The sequence below is a fragment of the Eleutherodactylus coqui genome, chromosome 9 (genome assembly GCF_035609145.1).
Source record: "Eleutherodactylus coqui strain aEleCoq1 chromosome 9, aEleCoq1.hap1, whole genome shotgun sequence".
Classification (NCBI taxonomy): Eukaryota; Metazoa; Chordata; class Amphibia; order Anura; family Eleutherodactylidae; genus Eleutherodactylus; species Eleutherodactylus coqui.
In genome coordinates this window covers 77,108,179-77,126,576 of record NC_089845.1, presented here as the reverse complement: position 1 = coordinate 77,126,576, position 18,398 = coordinate 77,108,179, and the positions used below count along the sequence as shown (strand labels likewise).

General features: G+C 42.1%; 1 protein-coding gene across 1 annotated transcript; it reads left to right on the top strand.

Moving 5' to 3' along the window:
• Positions 1-17,255: 17,255 nt before the first annotated feature.
• LRRC30 (leucine rich repeat containing 30) lies at positions 17,256-18,163 on the top strand. The gene has a single exon (XM_066578851.1). It carries the CDS (start codon positions 17,256-17,258, stop codon positions 18,123-18,125), a length of 870 nt encoding a protein of 289 aa, XP_066434948.1. The 3' UTR covers positions 18,126-18,163.
• Positions 18,164-18,398: the final 235 nt, after the last annotated feature.

Genomic DNA, 18,398 nt, shown 5'->3' with positions numbered 1-18,398 from the left:
GTGGACCGCACAGAAGAGCTGCGGTCCACGGAGGCAGAGGATCCCGGCGGCCATCTTCACAGGTAAGTATAGAAGTCACCGGAGCGCGGGGATCAAGGTAAGCGCTCCGGTAAGCTGTCTGTACGTCCCTGCATCGGGGTTGTCTCGCGCCGAACGGGGGGGGGGTTGAAAAAAAAAAAAACCCGTTTCGGCGCGGGACAACCCCTTTAAGTATTGAAGTACAGAAGTCCTGCAATACATTATCATTGCAATCAGCGCTGTTATTGATCTAGTCCCCTACAGGGACAGAAAAAGTAAAAATAATGCAAAACAAACTTGCCAAAAAAATTATAAAGAAAACCCATTTTTGCGCACTTTCCCGTATTTGTATAAAAAAAAAAATGTTTAAATCCCACATAATTGGCACCATCATATTCGTAATGAGTTAACCTGTACAATAAATTGAACACACTATTTATCCTGCTTGGAAAAAAACGTAAAAAAAGAAAACAAAGGCAAAATGCTTATTTTGTTTGTTTTGCCTCCCAAAAAATGCAATAAAAGTGATCAAAAAAATTGTATGTACCCTAAATTTGTAGCGAAAAAACACTACAACTTGTCACCCAAAAAAACAAGCCCTCACAGAGCTCCGTCAATGGAAAAATAAAAAAGTTTTTGAATGCAACATCTAGAAAATATTATGCCATTTATGCATCATGAGTAACGCTGTAAAAAAAATGGTGGAATTTATGTGTTCTCTCTTTCTCTAAAAAAATTAATACAAGCTTTACAATCGCTTATATGTACTCAAAAATAAACACTACCACTAAAAACTACAGTTTGCAATGCAAAAATCAAGCCCTCATAGCGGGATTTAGTGATGATCCGAAGTCACACCTGTCGCCAGTACAGGCTGGATCATAAGTGTGGAAAACCCCATAGAGAATGAAAATGGCTGGACAGAAGGTGATCCAATTTTTTAATACAAGTAGGAAAAGGGAAAAACCTGTTTGGCCATGTGACCAACATGATTGCCATTTTGAATGCCGTCATCTTGGATTCAACTCTATTTTCTCCACTAGGAAGGTAGGTGTGTGATATATCGAACTGGCTGAGAATTCCACCAGAAAAACAATGGCATGCTACATTTTAAGATAATTTTATTCATTCTCATGTTAATGCAGTGATATTTTTTCATTACAGGCAATGTGAATGATGGCGTTATCTCAAGCAGAATGTGTTGAGATTGTGCATATGGCAGGTACATGAAGCACCCCCTTGGTTTTCTATCTGTCGGGTCATGTCAAGGCACTTGTTTACTCTTGGATGATACAGAATGTTGCTCATCTGAAACACAGCATCGTTGATGCTTTTGCTAGCATTCAACCTGATGTTAAGTCAAAATTGTATATAGACAAACACAATCAGAGTAAACTAATAACACACAAACAGTTGTAGCATTCATGTTTTTTTTTATTGAGCATAACAAGTAAGGCTGAATGCAGACGGCCGAGTCGGATTCCGACTGTGAGATTCTCGCAGCAGGATGCGACTCGTGCCCCTGTAGTGATCCGCGGCTTACCTGTCCAGTGTCTTTGCTCTGCTCTGCGAATAAGCCTCTGTGTTAATGACTTCTCCAAATGAACATCTGTGTTAATGACTTTTCCAAGAGTTGGTTGGCAAATGAATTTTCAGTTAATGAGATGATATCAAAAGCGTAAGTTTCACATGTGCTTTGCCCATTAAAAAGACACACAAGGCCTGGTTAATGACAAATCTGTTCTACTCAAGAAAGATTGATTTGTGTGAAGGATGCCTCACTGCAAACAACTTTCACAAAATCTCAGAAGACATGTTATTGAGATGCACAAAGCTTTAAAAAGCAACCAAACTATTGCTAAAGACCTGAGTGTACACATTGATCCTCTGTAAGGCCAGTTTCAGCAAGCATACTATAGCTCTATGCTGGATCTGTGTTTTGCAGACTTGAATATGGAATTATTATAAGTGTATGCATCTATGCACATGGCCATATTTTTCATGACTGTTTTTTTTTTTTAAAGACATGACCTTTTTCTTGCGCTGCTGCCTCTGTATTGCTATTATTTTCTATTAAGCATACACGGATTAGTATTTGCCCAATAGAAAATAATAACAATACAGAGCAAATACTGATGATTTACGGTTATAACGTCATCTGTTACACATCTGTAATACGGATCCATATTGTGGATGTGTTACAAAACCAGCCTTAGGCAAATTATCTACAAGTAGTGAAAATGTTTAACTATTGCTACTCTCCACAGGATGGATTCCCTTTAAGATCACTCCAAGAGCACAATCGGCAATCCTGCAAGAGGTGAGAAAGTACCCAAGGATAACAGCAAAAGACTGCAAAAACTTTTATTCATGTGTCCCCTATTAAAAAACACTGAACACGAATGATGTTCGTGGAAGGACATCATGAAGGAAGCTGCTGCTATCCAAAAGAACATTGTGTCCTATGTTAACCCTTTCCAATCCATTTATTTTTTCTCATCCATTCTCCCCAGCTCCAAATAAATTGGAGCTGGGGAGAATGGATGAGAAAAGATACATTTTTCCTTCACCCTCCTGAACTGACAGAGTTCAGGAGGGTGCAGGTGCTCACTGCACCGTGGGGGGAATGCGGAAGTAATACTTCTGCATTCTCCCTTCTGCCTTCCGGCTCAGTGATCATGTGACCGCTGGGGTCAGGTGGCACTCCCCCCACGGTGCAGGCTCCCGGCTCGGCGTTCATGTGACCGCTGGGGGTCAGGTAACATCGGCGGTCACATGATCGCCGGCCGGAATCTCTCTGCATTACATAGCGCTAATTGAGCGCTATGTAATGTGTAAAGGAGAAGGCAGAAAGGGTTAAAAACCCCTTTCTGCCTTCTCCTCGGGGGTCCTCAATGAGAATCAGTGCAGGAGTGGATCTGCACCCGATGTGTCTGATGATCGGGTGCAGATGCACAGTTTCTTGTAACTGTACATCTGTATCATATCAGTTGATCATCACTTTACTTGTATTTCCCCTTTAAAGTAGCCACAAAACTTAAGTTTTATTGTCGTAGAAGTTATCTATCTCATCACATGACCTCCCTGTATTGCGCTTGACTTGACATTTGGCTAACATGATTTATTATAACTTTCCCATATCTACATTCTTTATGTGCTGTATTGCGTTACTTGTGGACTTTTAGTAGCGCTATCTCTAGTTATTTGCATACTTTGTTTATCTGCACAGGATAATGTTGTCAGGGGCAGGTCAAGAAAACATCCTGTTAAAACCATTTCCATTTCAGTTTCATTAGATCCTAGAGTCAGAGCCAACAAAGCGCTCGGAGCCAGATGTGGAAATACACTTAATCGCTATGGAGGACGTTATTTCCTCTCTTCATTTTTTCAAAGATACAAGTTCAATTCTCCTTTGTTACCAAGGTGTTGAGTTATCTCACTGGCTTCTTTGTTTTTGGATTTGTCTTATATGAGGCACAACACCCACCACCTTTCGATAAGTGCACTTTATGCTTGGCAAGGCTGCCACAGGATCCCCATGCAGTTTTGGACGTGTCATTGTATTGTAATACATAAGAGTGTATCACAGAAAGCATTTTACAGGATGGATTTTTGTTAATGAATGCCAGAACTACCGTCCCACACAAAGTGATAGAACAGGCGTACTCGCAGACATAATATAGATTCTACTCTGCATATTTATTACCGGAGTTAGAGGAGTTGGAATTTTATTCTATAATTTTCACTTATTTGTACAAAGGATAAAAGGATCAGTGAGATTGTGTGGGCTTACATGCATGAGTATGCAGAATATGAGCTCATTAATGAGCGGACTGGCACTTTATACGGTAGCTTCATTAATATACTGTGGAAGATTAGTTCAAGTTGGCAGTGGAGCACAATCGGGAGAGAGTGACATATATGGTTTAGGTCCAAAACAGGGCTGTATTGTAGAACAAAAATAAAGAAAACGTACAGCCTTTTCAGTTTTAGGTAAAAACAAACTAAACACCTGGCTGCCTGGCCACTAACTAAACAGTTTTCTTGAGGCCCAACTAACTCAGATGTCATTCTACCTACCACCCCTAAAAAAAAAGCACAGAGTAGCAAGGGTTATCTCCTTGGAAGATCTTTCTCTGATGTATAAACAGATATCACTTTGTCTGTGGAGCTCTGTCCATACACGGCTTCTCTCCTTTGTAGCTCCCCCCTCCCCCTAATTTATACACTGAAGTCTTTTTAAAAGGGGTTGTCTGAGGATTAAAAAAAATAATTAATTAAATGTCCAACATGCAAAAGAATCAGTACTTTCCTCTTTTCTCAACTCTGGTGAAGATCCTGCTGTCAGAACAGGCCAGAAGTTAGGTGACCTCTACAGCCAATCAGAGGCCACAGTATCCCGTTCCGAACTCTTGGCATCAGGGAGCCCAGGATGTTAGCGCTGATGCCAAAATGTGAGGTAACAATACAGCATCCGAATGGCTTCAGCGGTCACCTAACTTCCTCCCTGTGCTGACAACAGGATCTTCTGCTGTTTCCCGGTTTGGGGTGAGAGGGGGGGGCTGATTCTTTTGATATTCTATCACATGGCCAGCCGTTTAAGTTTTTTTTTTAATATTCGGACCACTCTGTAGAGCCCAAACACCATCAGTGTTTGAGGACCTCAAGTAAGGCCTGTACAAGTCTGGAAGGAATGACAAGTTTTTACCCAGTCTATCCTGACATTCCACAAAGTTCAGAAACACACATCACCAAATTCCTGCAAACCAAACTTTTTTTTTAAAGGAATCCAGCTTGCTTGAACCCTAAGCCATGTAAAATAGGAATCTAGGGAGAAATGTTGTGACCCTCGACTATATTTCCTGTCACCATCCCATATTAAAACACATTACAAGAGACACGGAAAGACGTTATTGGTAGCGGTAATTTCTAGTGTCTCCTCTAATGGATTTTAATATGAATCTCCTCTAAAGCCAATGATTTTCTAGGAATGCCGGATCTCCTGTGTGTTTCTTCTAGTATGCTCTTAGCACTTCTGTGCATCTTCATAATGCAGGTGAGCTAGAATATCATTGAGAATGGAAGAAGGTGGCCTGGTTTGATGAATCATGTTTTCTTTTACAGGAGGATGAAAGAGAAAAAAAGAGAGATGAAGCAAGATGAGGAAGAAGAAACACAAACACAGGGAGAACAAAAGAACTTTATTCAAATGTTGTTCTGGGTCAGATTGGAACCTAGAACCCCAGCACTGCAAAGCTACAGTGCTAACCACTGAGCAACCATGCTTCTTACACCTTATCCTTCTTCCTCCAAATTGTGCTAAGATGTATATTGTAGAAAATAGAACCTCCAGCACTTCCGTGGATACCAGAAAAAAAAACGGTATTTTATTTAGACATTATTGATAAAAAACATCTTCCAAAATTTTTTTTAGCGCTTACATGTTTCGAACAGAGTTCTTATTCATAGCATGCCTATTGTATTGGAAAATTACTTTTGTAAGCCTGATACAGCTTAGCAGGAGAAAGAAAAAAATATTCAGTTTATAAAATGCAATAAAGAGGCAAGAAAATGGAAGGCTTATAAAGAGGGGAGCCAACATGGAGAATACCGGAATGGGTATTGTATAATATACTGCTCGAAGCTGTACAGCGCTTTTTTAAAGCACAGAGGAACACAAACACGACGATTACATGTGGTATACACTTATTTGACAACAGCACAGTATGAACATTTATGCCGCCTGCAGATGGGCAGAAATTCCACGGCGGGATTTCCCGTGGAATTTCTGCCCCTGGAAGCTGCCCGAGGATTGCGTTAACAAACGCAATCCTATGCAGACGGCCGCGATTTGGCCGCACAAAATCTCGTCCAGCAAACAAATTGCGGCATGCTCTATTTCTGTGCGAGGCTCGCAGAGCCCCGCACAGAAACGTCCCTTACCGGCCGCCAGCTCCGCTCTGCGCATGTGACAGCTGCCCGGCAGCCGGCACATGAAAGAGCCGGGGCCATGGGAGCAGGTGAGTACGCGCTGCTCTCTGCAGATGTTTGGGTTGGGTCCTGCTGCGAGAATTCTCACAGCCGGATCCGACCTGGCTGTCTGCAGGCGGCCTTAATATGTGAATAAAAATTGTATCACTGTTATATTTACTAACCATGAAAATGCGAGGTTTTTAAAGCTCACTTTGAGCACCTGGCACGTCAAGGCTACCTCATGTACATGGGACCCTACAATGACAAGCTTGTTTCCCTTTAGGCCTAGGCCTCCAAATACATTGAAGGAAAGTGGGATCCAGCTATAATTATTAATTAAAAGTCTTGGGACACATGGATGGATAGGGTGCATGGCAAATATGGAGGCAGCGACCACTCCAAAAATGTAAATGCAACAAAAACAAATTTAGTTAGCACATCCTACGACTTAAATATGCAGGTGCATGACCACCATGGGTGCGACAGTACAGTACAAGCAAGCACAAGCATTAATATTCTGATATATTCGGGAAATTGTGGTCTAATTGATGCTTGTCGTCACAGACACAAGACATTTTTCCATTAACGTAGCTATCTGAGGGCTTTTTACCGGGATGAGTTATACCCTTAAAATAGTACAATATAATGTACTGAAAAACTTTTAACGTTTTCTAAGTGTCATAAAATGGGAGGGAAAACCCCCAAAAGACACAGTTGCACAATTTTTGAGTGAAGGGTCTAGTTTTTACAGCTAACAAGGCTGCAAGAATGACAAAAACCTCTTAATCACTTCCCCCTCACGAAAACACTCCCTCTCTAGTTTATATGAGTCTTCAGGTTAAACCTCGCGGCATTCAATGGCTCATCGATCTTTAAAAAATAGTCTGAAGAAATCAATAATACAGAGATTGAACAGAAAATCATGGATGGCTGGACAGCAATGCGCAAAGCCATTTCCAATGAAAGATAGAGAGAAACTCAGGTTAAAAATCATACGTAGGGCCATATATGGTTTTGATATCCCACCACATCCCAATGCACCCAACAGACTGCTGGCCTGCACTAAATGTAACAAGCCAAAAACAAACATGTTCCATAGCTTATGGAGCTGTCCCAAAGCTCTAAGATATTGGACAGAAATAAGACTACTAATACACAACGTCGAAAAAATCTTACTACCATTGACACCCCAGGTCTTTATATTCCATTTTCTGATGGAATTTTCTGACATGATATTACCTACTTCCACCTACAAGTCTCTGTAATCTAATATAATGTACTAGTTCTAGTTGGCTTGATACAATTATGGAGAATTATATGACTATACAAGAAAGTGAAACTGATTGCCACATGTCTTTCTTCAATATGCTGTGAAATGTTTTTTTATTCTAGGAGGACAGTACAGCTATTTATTACTACAAGGGACTTTATAGCTATTTATTACTACTGAAGGATAGTATAGCTCCTGAATCTGAAAACTATGTTTGGCACTAATAAAAGTTCATATTAATATAGGGATTACTGATATGAAAAAGCAAATAATTAAAGACATCTGTGTGGCAACCTCTGAAGAGACAAAGGGTATCCAGGAAAAGTTGTCATGTTGGTATGGATTGGATGGAGAAGAAAAACACAATTAGAGATGACATTATGTGTGAGTCACAGTGTCATTGTTTATTCTGCCACTGGCTGCCTCTGATGAGTCATGTAGTCACTGATGATGAGTAGTAGCATTCTTGTTTGTGAAGTGACAACTCCCATAATACTTTACTATTGTTCAGGTCGTAGTAAGAAGCACAAACTAGCTGACTTGACTTTATTGTCTGCGTGCTTGAATAAGTTGGCGCTATACAAATAAAGATTATTATTATATTATCTCTTCATTGATCTTGGTTCTGGTGCTGTATTTATGTAATGAACTGTCCTAGCATTAATGATTTACAATAATATATATTTGGAGTATTGTGATAGTTTTATTCATATATATATATATATATATATTGTCGCCTATGAAGTAATTTTTGGGGGCACTATTTTGCTATTTGCCTCAGGCAGCAGTATTGTTAGGGGCACCCCTTCATTCACCCGAGAACTATTTGATATGTATGGCTACCCCTGAACTCCTTCATTGATGTGAGATGGATAAAGGACTTGCTTGAGTGGGAGAAAGCACTTGTGGGATACAGGAAGAATGTGCTAAGTATATTGGTCCCCAGTATTTAAATTGCTGTGTTAAGTAAAAGGACAGACATTCCAGGCGATTAATTATTTGCTGTAGGGCAGATTCTGTACTATGGGAATGATTGTGCATTCAAGCAGCCATACTGCACTAATTATAAATGTTTGTTTTAGAAATATGATAGCGATGGGCGATTTGCTTGAGTAACTTAAGTTTAGACTTCCCCTGAGTCTACATCTGGCTTTGTCCATGTTATTGTTTGAAGTTTAGTGTAATCATATTGTGAGGGATATCTGCCAATACTGACACAGCAAAAATAGACAATCCTGGAATATATTCACTGTGCGAAAAATGTTTTCATGTGCGTCTGTAGAAAATGAGAAGAGTCACAAAAACCAGGACTGACTTCACAGTACTGATGCGTCTGTATTAGAGATGAGCGAGCGTACTCGGTAAGTAAGGACAGATACTCGAGCAAGTATCATCCTTACCGAGTACCTGCCTGCTCGCCCGCAAAAATTCAGGTGCTGGTGGGGGGCGGGGAGCAGTGGGGAAGAACAGGAGGGAGATCTGTCTCTCTCTTCCACCGGCTCCCTCCTGCTCTCTCCTGCAACACAGCGCTCACCCCCGCCGGCACCCGAATCTTTACAGGCGAGCAGGCAGGTACTTGGTAAGGACGATACTCGCTCGAATATCTGTCCTGACCGAGTATGCTCGCTCATCTCTTATCCGATTGGAATAAGTGATAATGTGTCTTTCAGTATAACCTGCTGCCCGCAGCCCAGGCAGCTTAGGAGATCTGATAGGTTCCAATCAAATAGCACTAGTACCGTATATTATGCAGTCACCAGGGCACACAATCTCATTTTACTATACTGGTGGCCATACATGAGATAAAAATCAGCAAAACCCACCACATCTTATGTGTATGAATGCCTCTTGACTCTTTTACAAAGGCAGATGATTGGAAAAAGAGGGATCAAGCATGTTTGAACTCAGAGATAGCAGCCTGCATACAGATATTTTCTGCATGCAGAAGACCCATTTTTCTACAACCTCATCACATTGTTTCCTACATTCCTCTTATCCCCAGTTCTATACATTTAATGCCCCTGTTGAAATTCAGGGGGCAGCAATATGCTATCAATGATTCACTCCATTTTGATCCTGAGTAGAGATAAGCGAGTATACTCGCTAAGCCTAACTACTCGAGCGAGTAGTGCCTTAGTTGAGTATCTGCCCGCTCGTGTCTAAAGATTCGGGTGCCGGCGGCCGGTGGGGAGCGGCGGGGGAGAGCGGGGAGGAACGGAGGGGAGATCCCTCTCCCCCCCTCCTGCTCACCGCCGCAACTCACCTATCACTCGCGCCGGCAGCCGAATCTTAAGAGACGAGCGGGCAGATACTCAACTAAGGCACTACTTGCTCGAGTAGTTAGCCTTAGCGAGTATACTCGCTCATCTCTAATCCTGAGGATCACTGCCTAAATTTGGTTGGTACTGCTGAAAACAATCACTTGTTCTCTCGATCCCTGCTGTTTGGCTTCATAAAAGACTGTACGCCTGAAATGTTGCCTTACTGTTATAACCTGGTGTTTTTATTAAAATTCACCAGAAATTTGCAGCTCTACTCTCAGTATCTGCTTCCTATTTTTGTGTATAACCCATGATGATGCTGTGATGTGTTACAGGATTATTTTCATTGAGGTACTCCCATTTCACATCTCTTGGAAAACCTTAAACCTTTCCACCCTACTTTGTCAACATGTTCTGCACAAATGCTGAAACCAATGAACGCTAATTGGTTCTTCAGTGACTCACTGCTTTCACTTCTTTGAGACATGTCTCAATGAGTATTTTAACCTCATTGGTTCTTTTGCCCCCTCAGTGGTATTCTTATGGGTAGAGTATAATGTGGTCCATAGGGATCTTCTTATTCAAGAGGCCTATAAGAGAAAGAAAGTATGAATGTCCAGGCAATGAGCTGGAATTCTTCGCGTTGAAAAGGCCCTCAAATGAACTCCCTCTGGGCAAACAATTGAGGAGCTGGTTAGGGCTAGAACCCCACTAGACCTATGTCTACCTGACTTAGCAGAACAGAAAAGCCATTGTTCACTGAGCCTCTAATACACCCATAACAATAAGACTAACTCAAAACTAGGTAGACGTCTCTGAGCCCAGACCACTTTTTGCCAACCCATCAAACTATGTATAGACCATTCAATAATCCTTTCATCAGCGAGCATTTTTATGCTTGCTGAACATCCCCAATCAGCCAACAGGATAGGTCATTAACCCCTTAATGACATGGCCTATTTTGGCGTTGAGGACCAAGCGATTTTTTGGTATTTTTCCATCTCCATTTTTCAAAAGCCATAACTTTTTTATTTTTCCGTGGACGCGGCTGTATAAGGGCTTGTTTTTTGCGTGGCGATCTGTAGTTTTTATCGGTGCCACTTTTGGGTATATAGACAATATCGTAAAATTTTTTTTATTTTTTTTTAATGATAACAGGGAGAGAAAACGCATCAATTCTGCCATAGATTTTTTTTTTTTTTTTTACAGCGTTAATCATGCAGCATAAATGACACACTAAATTTTTTCTGCGGGTCGGTATGGTAACAACGATACCAAAATTGTTATATTTTTTTTAGGTTTTTACACTTTTTTGCAATAAAACCCCCTTTTTTTGGAAATCTTTTTTTTTTCTCTATAGCTGCATTCAAAGTCATGTAACTTTTTTATTTTTCTATGTACGGAGCTCTTTAAGGGCTTATTTTTTGCGAGACGAGCTGTAGTTTTTATTGGTACCATTTTGGGAAATGTACGGCTTTTTTGATCACTTTTATTGCATTTTTTGTGAGGCAAAATGCTAAAAATTAGCATTTTGCCTCTGTTTTTTAGCGTTTTTTTTTACGCTTTTTGTCGTACAAAATAAAAAGCATGTTCAACTTTTTGTACACGTCGTTACGGACGCGTCAATATCCAATATGTGGGGTTTTAGTTTTTTTTCCCTTTTTTATGCTAATATTAGAAAAAGCATAAAAAAGGGGTTTTTTACATTTTTTTTTTACATTTTTCTTTTTTTTACACTTTTCTTTTCTTTTTTTTATACTATTTGAGTAGTCCCTCTGAGGGACTTACATCACTGTGCCTATGATCGCTGTCATAAGGCATGGCAAAGCTACTGCTCTGCCATGCCTTATCGCTTGTACAGCGATTATAGGCACAGGCAATACAGGACGCCAGTGTCCTGTTGCCATGGTGACAGGCCGGGCTCTCGCGATAACATCGCGAGTTCCGGCCGGAGACACACAGGGATCGCGATCCCTCTGTGAACTCTTTCCCTGCCGCGATCTACTTAGATCGCGGCAGGGAAGGGGTTAACAGCGGCGGGCGCATCTCCGATGTCCCCCCGCTGTTGGAGCGGGACGCCGGCTGTGACTGACAGCCGGCTCCCGCTGCGGGATAGCGCGGGATCTTATGTGATCCCGTGCTATCTCCAGGACGTACCAGGTACGTCATGTTGCGGGAAGTACCAGGCTGCCATGACGTACCAGGTACGTCCAGGAGCGGGAAGGGGTTAATAGTTGATCGGCTGGGGTGCATCGTTTTGGATCCCGACCAATCAGCTAAGCAGGCGCATGCTTTCAGTGCTGCAATTACACAGAGGTTCGAACAGAAGTAGCGGAAGTTTCTACGCTGACCTCTGTGTAGTGGCCGGTGCTTGTAACTGCAGGCATGGCTCTCATTGATATCAATGCGAGCTGTGCCTGTAGTTACAAGCGCCGGCCACTACGCAGAGGTCAGCACGGAGACTTTTGCTGCCTCCGCACTGACCTCTGTGTATTTGCGGTGCTGACAGCATGTGTCCGCTCAGCTGATCGATCCTCGTCCCGAGCGACGGACCCCAGCCTACCAACTATTGATACCTATCTTGAGGTTAGGTCATCAGTAGTATTCTCCCTGGAAGACCCCTTTAAATATTAGAAATACAGGTCTGTCACTCACTGTACATGATTCCATTAGAACATAAGGGTTAATGCCATTCGGACCCAGTGATTTGTCCATTATAGTGTTTTTAAAGTGCACTGCAGGGGACATTTAATGGAGAATTTATATTATCTCCACATCCTCCAGACAATACTAACTTACTAATAAATCCTATATGGGATTTCACTCTGATGACACGGTATCTAGCTAGTTATGTTAGCAGTTATTCCGTAGCTAGTTTAATGACCAAGATACATCTAGTTTAACAAAATGGCTTGAATTTGATTGGAAATAATGCTAAACATGTGTCTATGCAATAGAGATAACATCTGCTTTAAACATCCTAAAGTCATTATACAAAGCCAGTAAAAGCTGCTTGAGGTGTTCCATGGTTAATGACAGAGGTTAGTTTGGGTCACATTGACATGGTTTAGTTTGAATGTATTCTATATGTTTTTTTACTTGCTTTATTGAAGGATATTCAATATAGGAAAACAGTAATAGAACAAAGTGTTCACATTTCGTAACATTTGATCAATATCAACTCGAGATATAATGTAGGAAATTACAACACACCAACAAAGCTTGAAAGTAAGTATGTCACCACTTGACCTGCACTTCACAAAAATAAAGCACCACAATAGTAATGATAGTGGAAGTTGTACAAAGTTATTAAGAGATGAATCTTGAGAAAAGCCGTGGAGAGTGCAGGACCGGGGCAGCCATCGGAGAAACACACAATTTCACAGATACTTTGAAAAGCTTTTGGGGGCACTGCCTGTTCTTATATACAATATTTTGGAAGGGAACCACAATAGTAACTAACACTCCATTGAGACATGTAAGGCATCTATACCCCCCCCCCCTCCATCCATCGAAGCACTATGGCCTTCCTTACTGTCTCTCTAAGAAAAATCCCGCCATGATGCCTCCACAACTCCTTGTTTAGCAATCCAAAGAGGCATATTTTGGAACTTCATATACAGCATATTCCCTAATCCCTGTGTCTCTGCAATTTCTCCAGGCTTAATTTACTGTAGGTCTAGTACTACCAGATATAAATGTTGCCATCTGGGAATAATCCATTTGTTAATTCATGATCTCAGGTGTTTTGCAGGTCTTTGGTACTCAGCAAGGAATAAGATAAAAGAGCAGTAAGGGGGTGGTTACCAATATATACTTACCAAGTATATGCCTGATCTGAACACTATAAAGGCACATTTAGACACAACGATTATCGCTAAAAAGATGTCTATTGAGCGACAATCATTGTGTCATTTACAGCGAAGGATGATCCCTCAAATGTTAAGCGATCGCCTTGCGCTCCGAGCGGAGGATGCAGAAGTCAAGCAGGGCCGCTTATCTTCTGCATCCAGCTCTTCCCCATTCGGAGCCGAGCACTGTAAGCGGAGGATGCAGAAGACAAGCTGGGTGTCCCCACTTATCTTTTGCATCCAATTGTTCCCCGCAAGGAGTGCCCGGCTGCTATACAGCAGAGCGCTGAAAGTGGAGGATGCAGAAGACAAGTGGGGTGTCCCTGCTTGTCTTCTGCATCCAGCTGTTCCCCACTCGGAGCACCCAGCTGTTATACAGCTGAGCTCTCCGAGCGGGGTATGGAGAAAACAACTGGACCGCTCTGTTCTTCATACCCCACCTGTCATCAGGGAGCTGGATACAGCTGAAACAATAGTATCAGCTGTATCCTGCTGTGAATCCCTGGTAAGGTTCATCGTTGTCTTTCAGCATACTCGGTTATGTGCCTGCTGTACTTGGCCAAGGTGTCATCCCTGTAGGTCTGAACAGTGTTATAGTGAGGAAACAAGCTGAAGTCAGGGCTGTCAGGATAGGTGCGTTAACGAGGTTCAAGTTGATGGTAAGGGCAAGCAGCAAAAAATAGCAGTGTCCAAAATATTGAGCCAAATTCAGGAAGCACAGAGATCAGAATTGTTAATAAACCGGCAAGGGTCAGAACCAGAAAACATGCTAATTGGGACTTTGTCATGAGGGTTAATAAGACCAATTGCTTAGTCATCCTCCATGGGGTGGAGGATACCTAATATAGCAGTTCATGGCAGGTGATTGGTGGGGGGACGAGATTATGGAGCATGCACTGGAGCTATTGAATGACAGATGAGAGCTGCCTCTGATTGGTCACAGTGCTCAGCCAATTAGAGGCAGCCCTTTCAGCAGGCTGGCCCTTTACACACTTTAGGGATGATTTTTCAGGGAAGGGCTTATATTTAAAGCCCTTCCCCGAAAATCACTGCAGGGCTTGCCGACAGCCCATTGCTTTCAATGGAGCCGGCTGTAGCGCCGCCTCCATTGATATCAATGGGATAGCATTACGGTCCTCTGCCACAGCTGTGGCAGAGGATTTCTTCATCTCTGCAGGGAGTCCCCTTATCAATGGACATGCTGTCACAGTGTTCAGTGACAAGGGAACTCCCTGCGGAGATAAAGAAATCCTCTGCCACTGCTGTGGCAGAGGATCGCGATCTTCTCTGTATGTCAATTGGGCCGCCATTGCTGCTGCCGACCCCATTGATGAAAGGTGAAACCCCTGGATGTGACAGCATCCAGGGGTTTCACATCCAAGGAATCCCCTGCTGCAGTTGTCACAGCCGCAGCAAGGGATAGGGAGCAGCACACTTTATGTGAACATAAATGCCTATCTGACTGAGCCCTCATATGTACGAGGGGTTGCTGATAAGTCTTTGGTTTTGTGTTCTTTTTTTGTTTCTATGGTAACGAATGTTACATCACATGAAACCCTTATGTGTCTAATATATGTTTTTAAAATTTTGTGTTTGTAGCTTATGGCAGCAGTGATCTAGGCACGCGGGAAAACAAAATGGCGGAATCTAAGGCGGTATTCACAGCAAATGAGAGCAGAGGAGTGATAAAATTCTTGTTTCTGCAAGGAAAGTCCGCAAAGGATATTCATGGTGATATGTCGCAGACATTGGGGGATCAATGCCCTTCATATTCTACAGTTAGGAACTGGGTTGCCAAATTTAAAACGGGCCGCTTCAGCACCAATGATGAGGAACGTCCTGGACGACCGAGAGAGAGGTTGTTGTTCCGGAGATCGTCGATGCTGTGCACAACCTCATACTGGAGAATCGGCGAATTTTAGCTAAAGGAATAGCAGACATCATGGGGATTTTTCGTGAACGTGTTTGTGTCATTATCCATGAACATTTGAACATGAAGAAGCTATCTGCAAAGTGGGTCCCCAAATGTTTGACAACAGATCAGAAAAACATGCGAGTGAAAACCTCCCGGTCCATTTGTCAGCGTTTCCGGACTGATAAGAACTTCCTGGATCGACTGGTCACTGTGAATGAGACCTGGATTTGTTTGTATGACCCTGAAACCAAGGAGCAGTCTAAAGAGTGGAGGCCCAGTGGTATTCCTCGCTCAAAGAAGTTCGGGGTCAAAAATAAGCCACTAAGGTGATGGTGTCTGAGTTCCTGGATAAGGAGGGCGTGCTGCCAGTGGACTACCTTTAAAATGGTTCCACCATCAATGCAAGGTATTACATTGAACTTTTGGACCAATTGAAGGCAGCTCTGAAGGCCAAAAGGCGCAGCAAACTGTCCAAAGGAATCTTGTTCCTGCAAGACAGCGCCTCCGCTCACACTGCACAAGCGACCACGGCAAAACCGGTGGAGCTAGGCTTCCAGCTGGTTGACCACCCACCTTATTCACCAGATCTAGCTGGATACCAGCTGAGCACTCCGAGAACACAGCAGCTGTATACAGAAGCCAGCGCTCCAGCTGTCTTCTGTATACAGCGGGAGCCATCATTTACACACTAACAAGCTCTTAAGCAGTTAATTAGCTACTTAAGAGCTTATGCAAAGTGAACGCTCAAAACTGTCACTCAAACTGCTTGAGCGAATTTTGGGCAATCATCTTGCCGTGTAAATGCACACAATGATTATCGCTTAAAAGACAGCTTTTGAGCGAATTTTGAGCGATAATCGTTGTGTCTAAATGGGCCTTTACACATATTACAAACACAACATGCAATACATTAGTAGTGGAGGCATAGGTGCAGCTAGAGTTGAGCAGAGGACAAGTTGGAGTCTCTGTATCTTCCTTGCTTGCTGTCTGCCTTCCCCTCCTGCCTGGCCTGACTGCTGAAATGGGGATGGGTGCTGGACATTTATTAGGCTGGAGACAGGGGAAAGTAAAAGCAGACAGAAGCTCCAGGCAGAGGAAGCCTGAGCTGCCCTACAGAGGACCTACAGCCGGTGGGCAGAGCCTCTCTCCCTGCAACTTCCTCTGCTGTAAATGTGGCACATGCTCAGAAAAGTCATGGACCTGTGAAGTCACATGACCTCCATCTCAACCACTTTATGAACATGGATTACTTGCTGATTGGAGAACCAGGGGTTCTAGCTTTCCAGACCAGGAAAATGGTGCAGAACCTCTAATGGAAATATATGGGTAAGTTATCAATTTTCCTGTTTCCCACAGAATAAAAATTTGCCAACATTAAGGGGCCAACGTCTTTAAATGTAAAGCTGATTTTTAAATCCATTCTCATGCGGTCAAGTCAGTGGACATTTTATGAAAGGTTTCGTATTTTGTAAAGATTTGACTATAACTTTTTCTACTTTATTAACTGAACATTTATCAGGCACACAATGTTAATTACTTGTTTTTACACTACCTGTAAGTTGTTAACAAACAAATTAAGTCCTGAGAAACACGATCTGTGTACGTTACATTGGGCTTACTGGCGATTAGCGGTAAATGAAGACATGATAAGGCATTCCTATAAAGCTTTAAGAAGTGACAGTGACAGCTGGTTTGGCGTCTTGTTGTACTTGTGTGTTCAGCACTTCCAAGAACAAGTGTTTCAGCACTTTCACGGTTTTAGAAAACAACTTTGGCTCGTGCAGAGAAGCAAGATGAACCGAAGTGCTTCAATTTTCATGTTAGCTAAACTCCTATGAAGACCAAGCCAGCGGCACTTTACTCAGATCAGCTATTTTCAGGTTCAGTGGTTTAACTTGAATGTGTATGTCGAAAAAGTTCCTCTATGCCAAATACGAAATCATAGCTGCTCCGATTTTTGGAAAGCCATGGGAGCTACTTTTTCATATCAGTGTTCCAAGAACAAAAACACGAAAAGGCAAAAATCAAGAAAAGAAATATCATCACTCAATATATTTTCAGAATCCAATGCATCGGGCAAAAAGGGCTCTGTAATTTTCAACTATATCTTGAAGAACGAAGCAGAAATCCCTAACTTCATTTGGCACATGAAATCAGTCGAAAAACTCAACCTGTCACATAACCGGCTTTCCAAGGTTCCTCCAGCAGTGGCTGCGCTGGAACATATAATAGTTTTGAACTTGTGTGGAAATTGCATTGTTCACCTTCCTCAAGAGCTCGGTCTATTGAGGAACCTCAAAGTCCTCTTTGTCAACATGAATTACTTGAGTGAAGTGCCAGAAGAACTGCATTTATGCAGGAAGTTGGAAGTCCTCAGCCTGTCACACAATTTTATATCAGGACTCCCGTCAGCCTACAGCGAGTTGTCAAAACTAAGGAAACTAAATGTAAGCAACAACTTTCTAGTTAACATCCCTGCATGCGTCTTTCAGATCAAGACACTGGAATTTCTACACCTGGGATCAAATAACATTGAGAGCATTGCAGAGAGCGTCAACTATCTGGAGAGCTTGAAAATACTGATTATTGACTATAACAATATTGCTGCCTTGCCTCGTACAATCTGCTTGTTGACCTCTTTAGAGCACTTAAATGTGGATTACAATAAAATACAAACACTTCCCAATGATTTGTTCTTATTGACCAATTTAGGAAGAATTGCCTGGAATCCGCTGGACAAAGGATTTCATGTTTTTAACAATCCTTTGGTTAAGCCTTTACCAGCCTGTGTGGAAGGGGGGCTCGATATGCTGGTTAGTTACCTTAAAGATGGTTAATAAGTTAAACTGATGACATATTGCTAGAAAAATATGTTTAATCATATGGCTAGACATAAGTAGAAACTGCATTATGTGCAATGGAAGATTAAAGTTCTACACAATATCACATCCCACATTTTCATGCATTTGTTTTAATGTTTGACTCAAGTTCATAGAACTTTAAACTTGGTTAGAAAAGCTTTGGATTTACAGGTCTAACAGAAGATTGCTTTGTTTAGAGTAATATGTCATAATATGTCACCCTATTTTGTAATATGTGATAATATGTTG

Coding starts and splice junctions, on each gene's coding strand:
- LRRC30 (XM_066578851.1), top strand. CDS start 17,256: ATGGGAGCTACTTTTTCATATCAGTGTTCCAAGAACAAAAACACGAAA.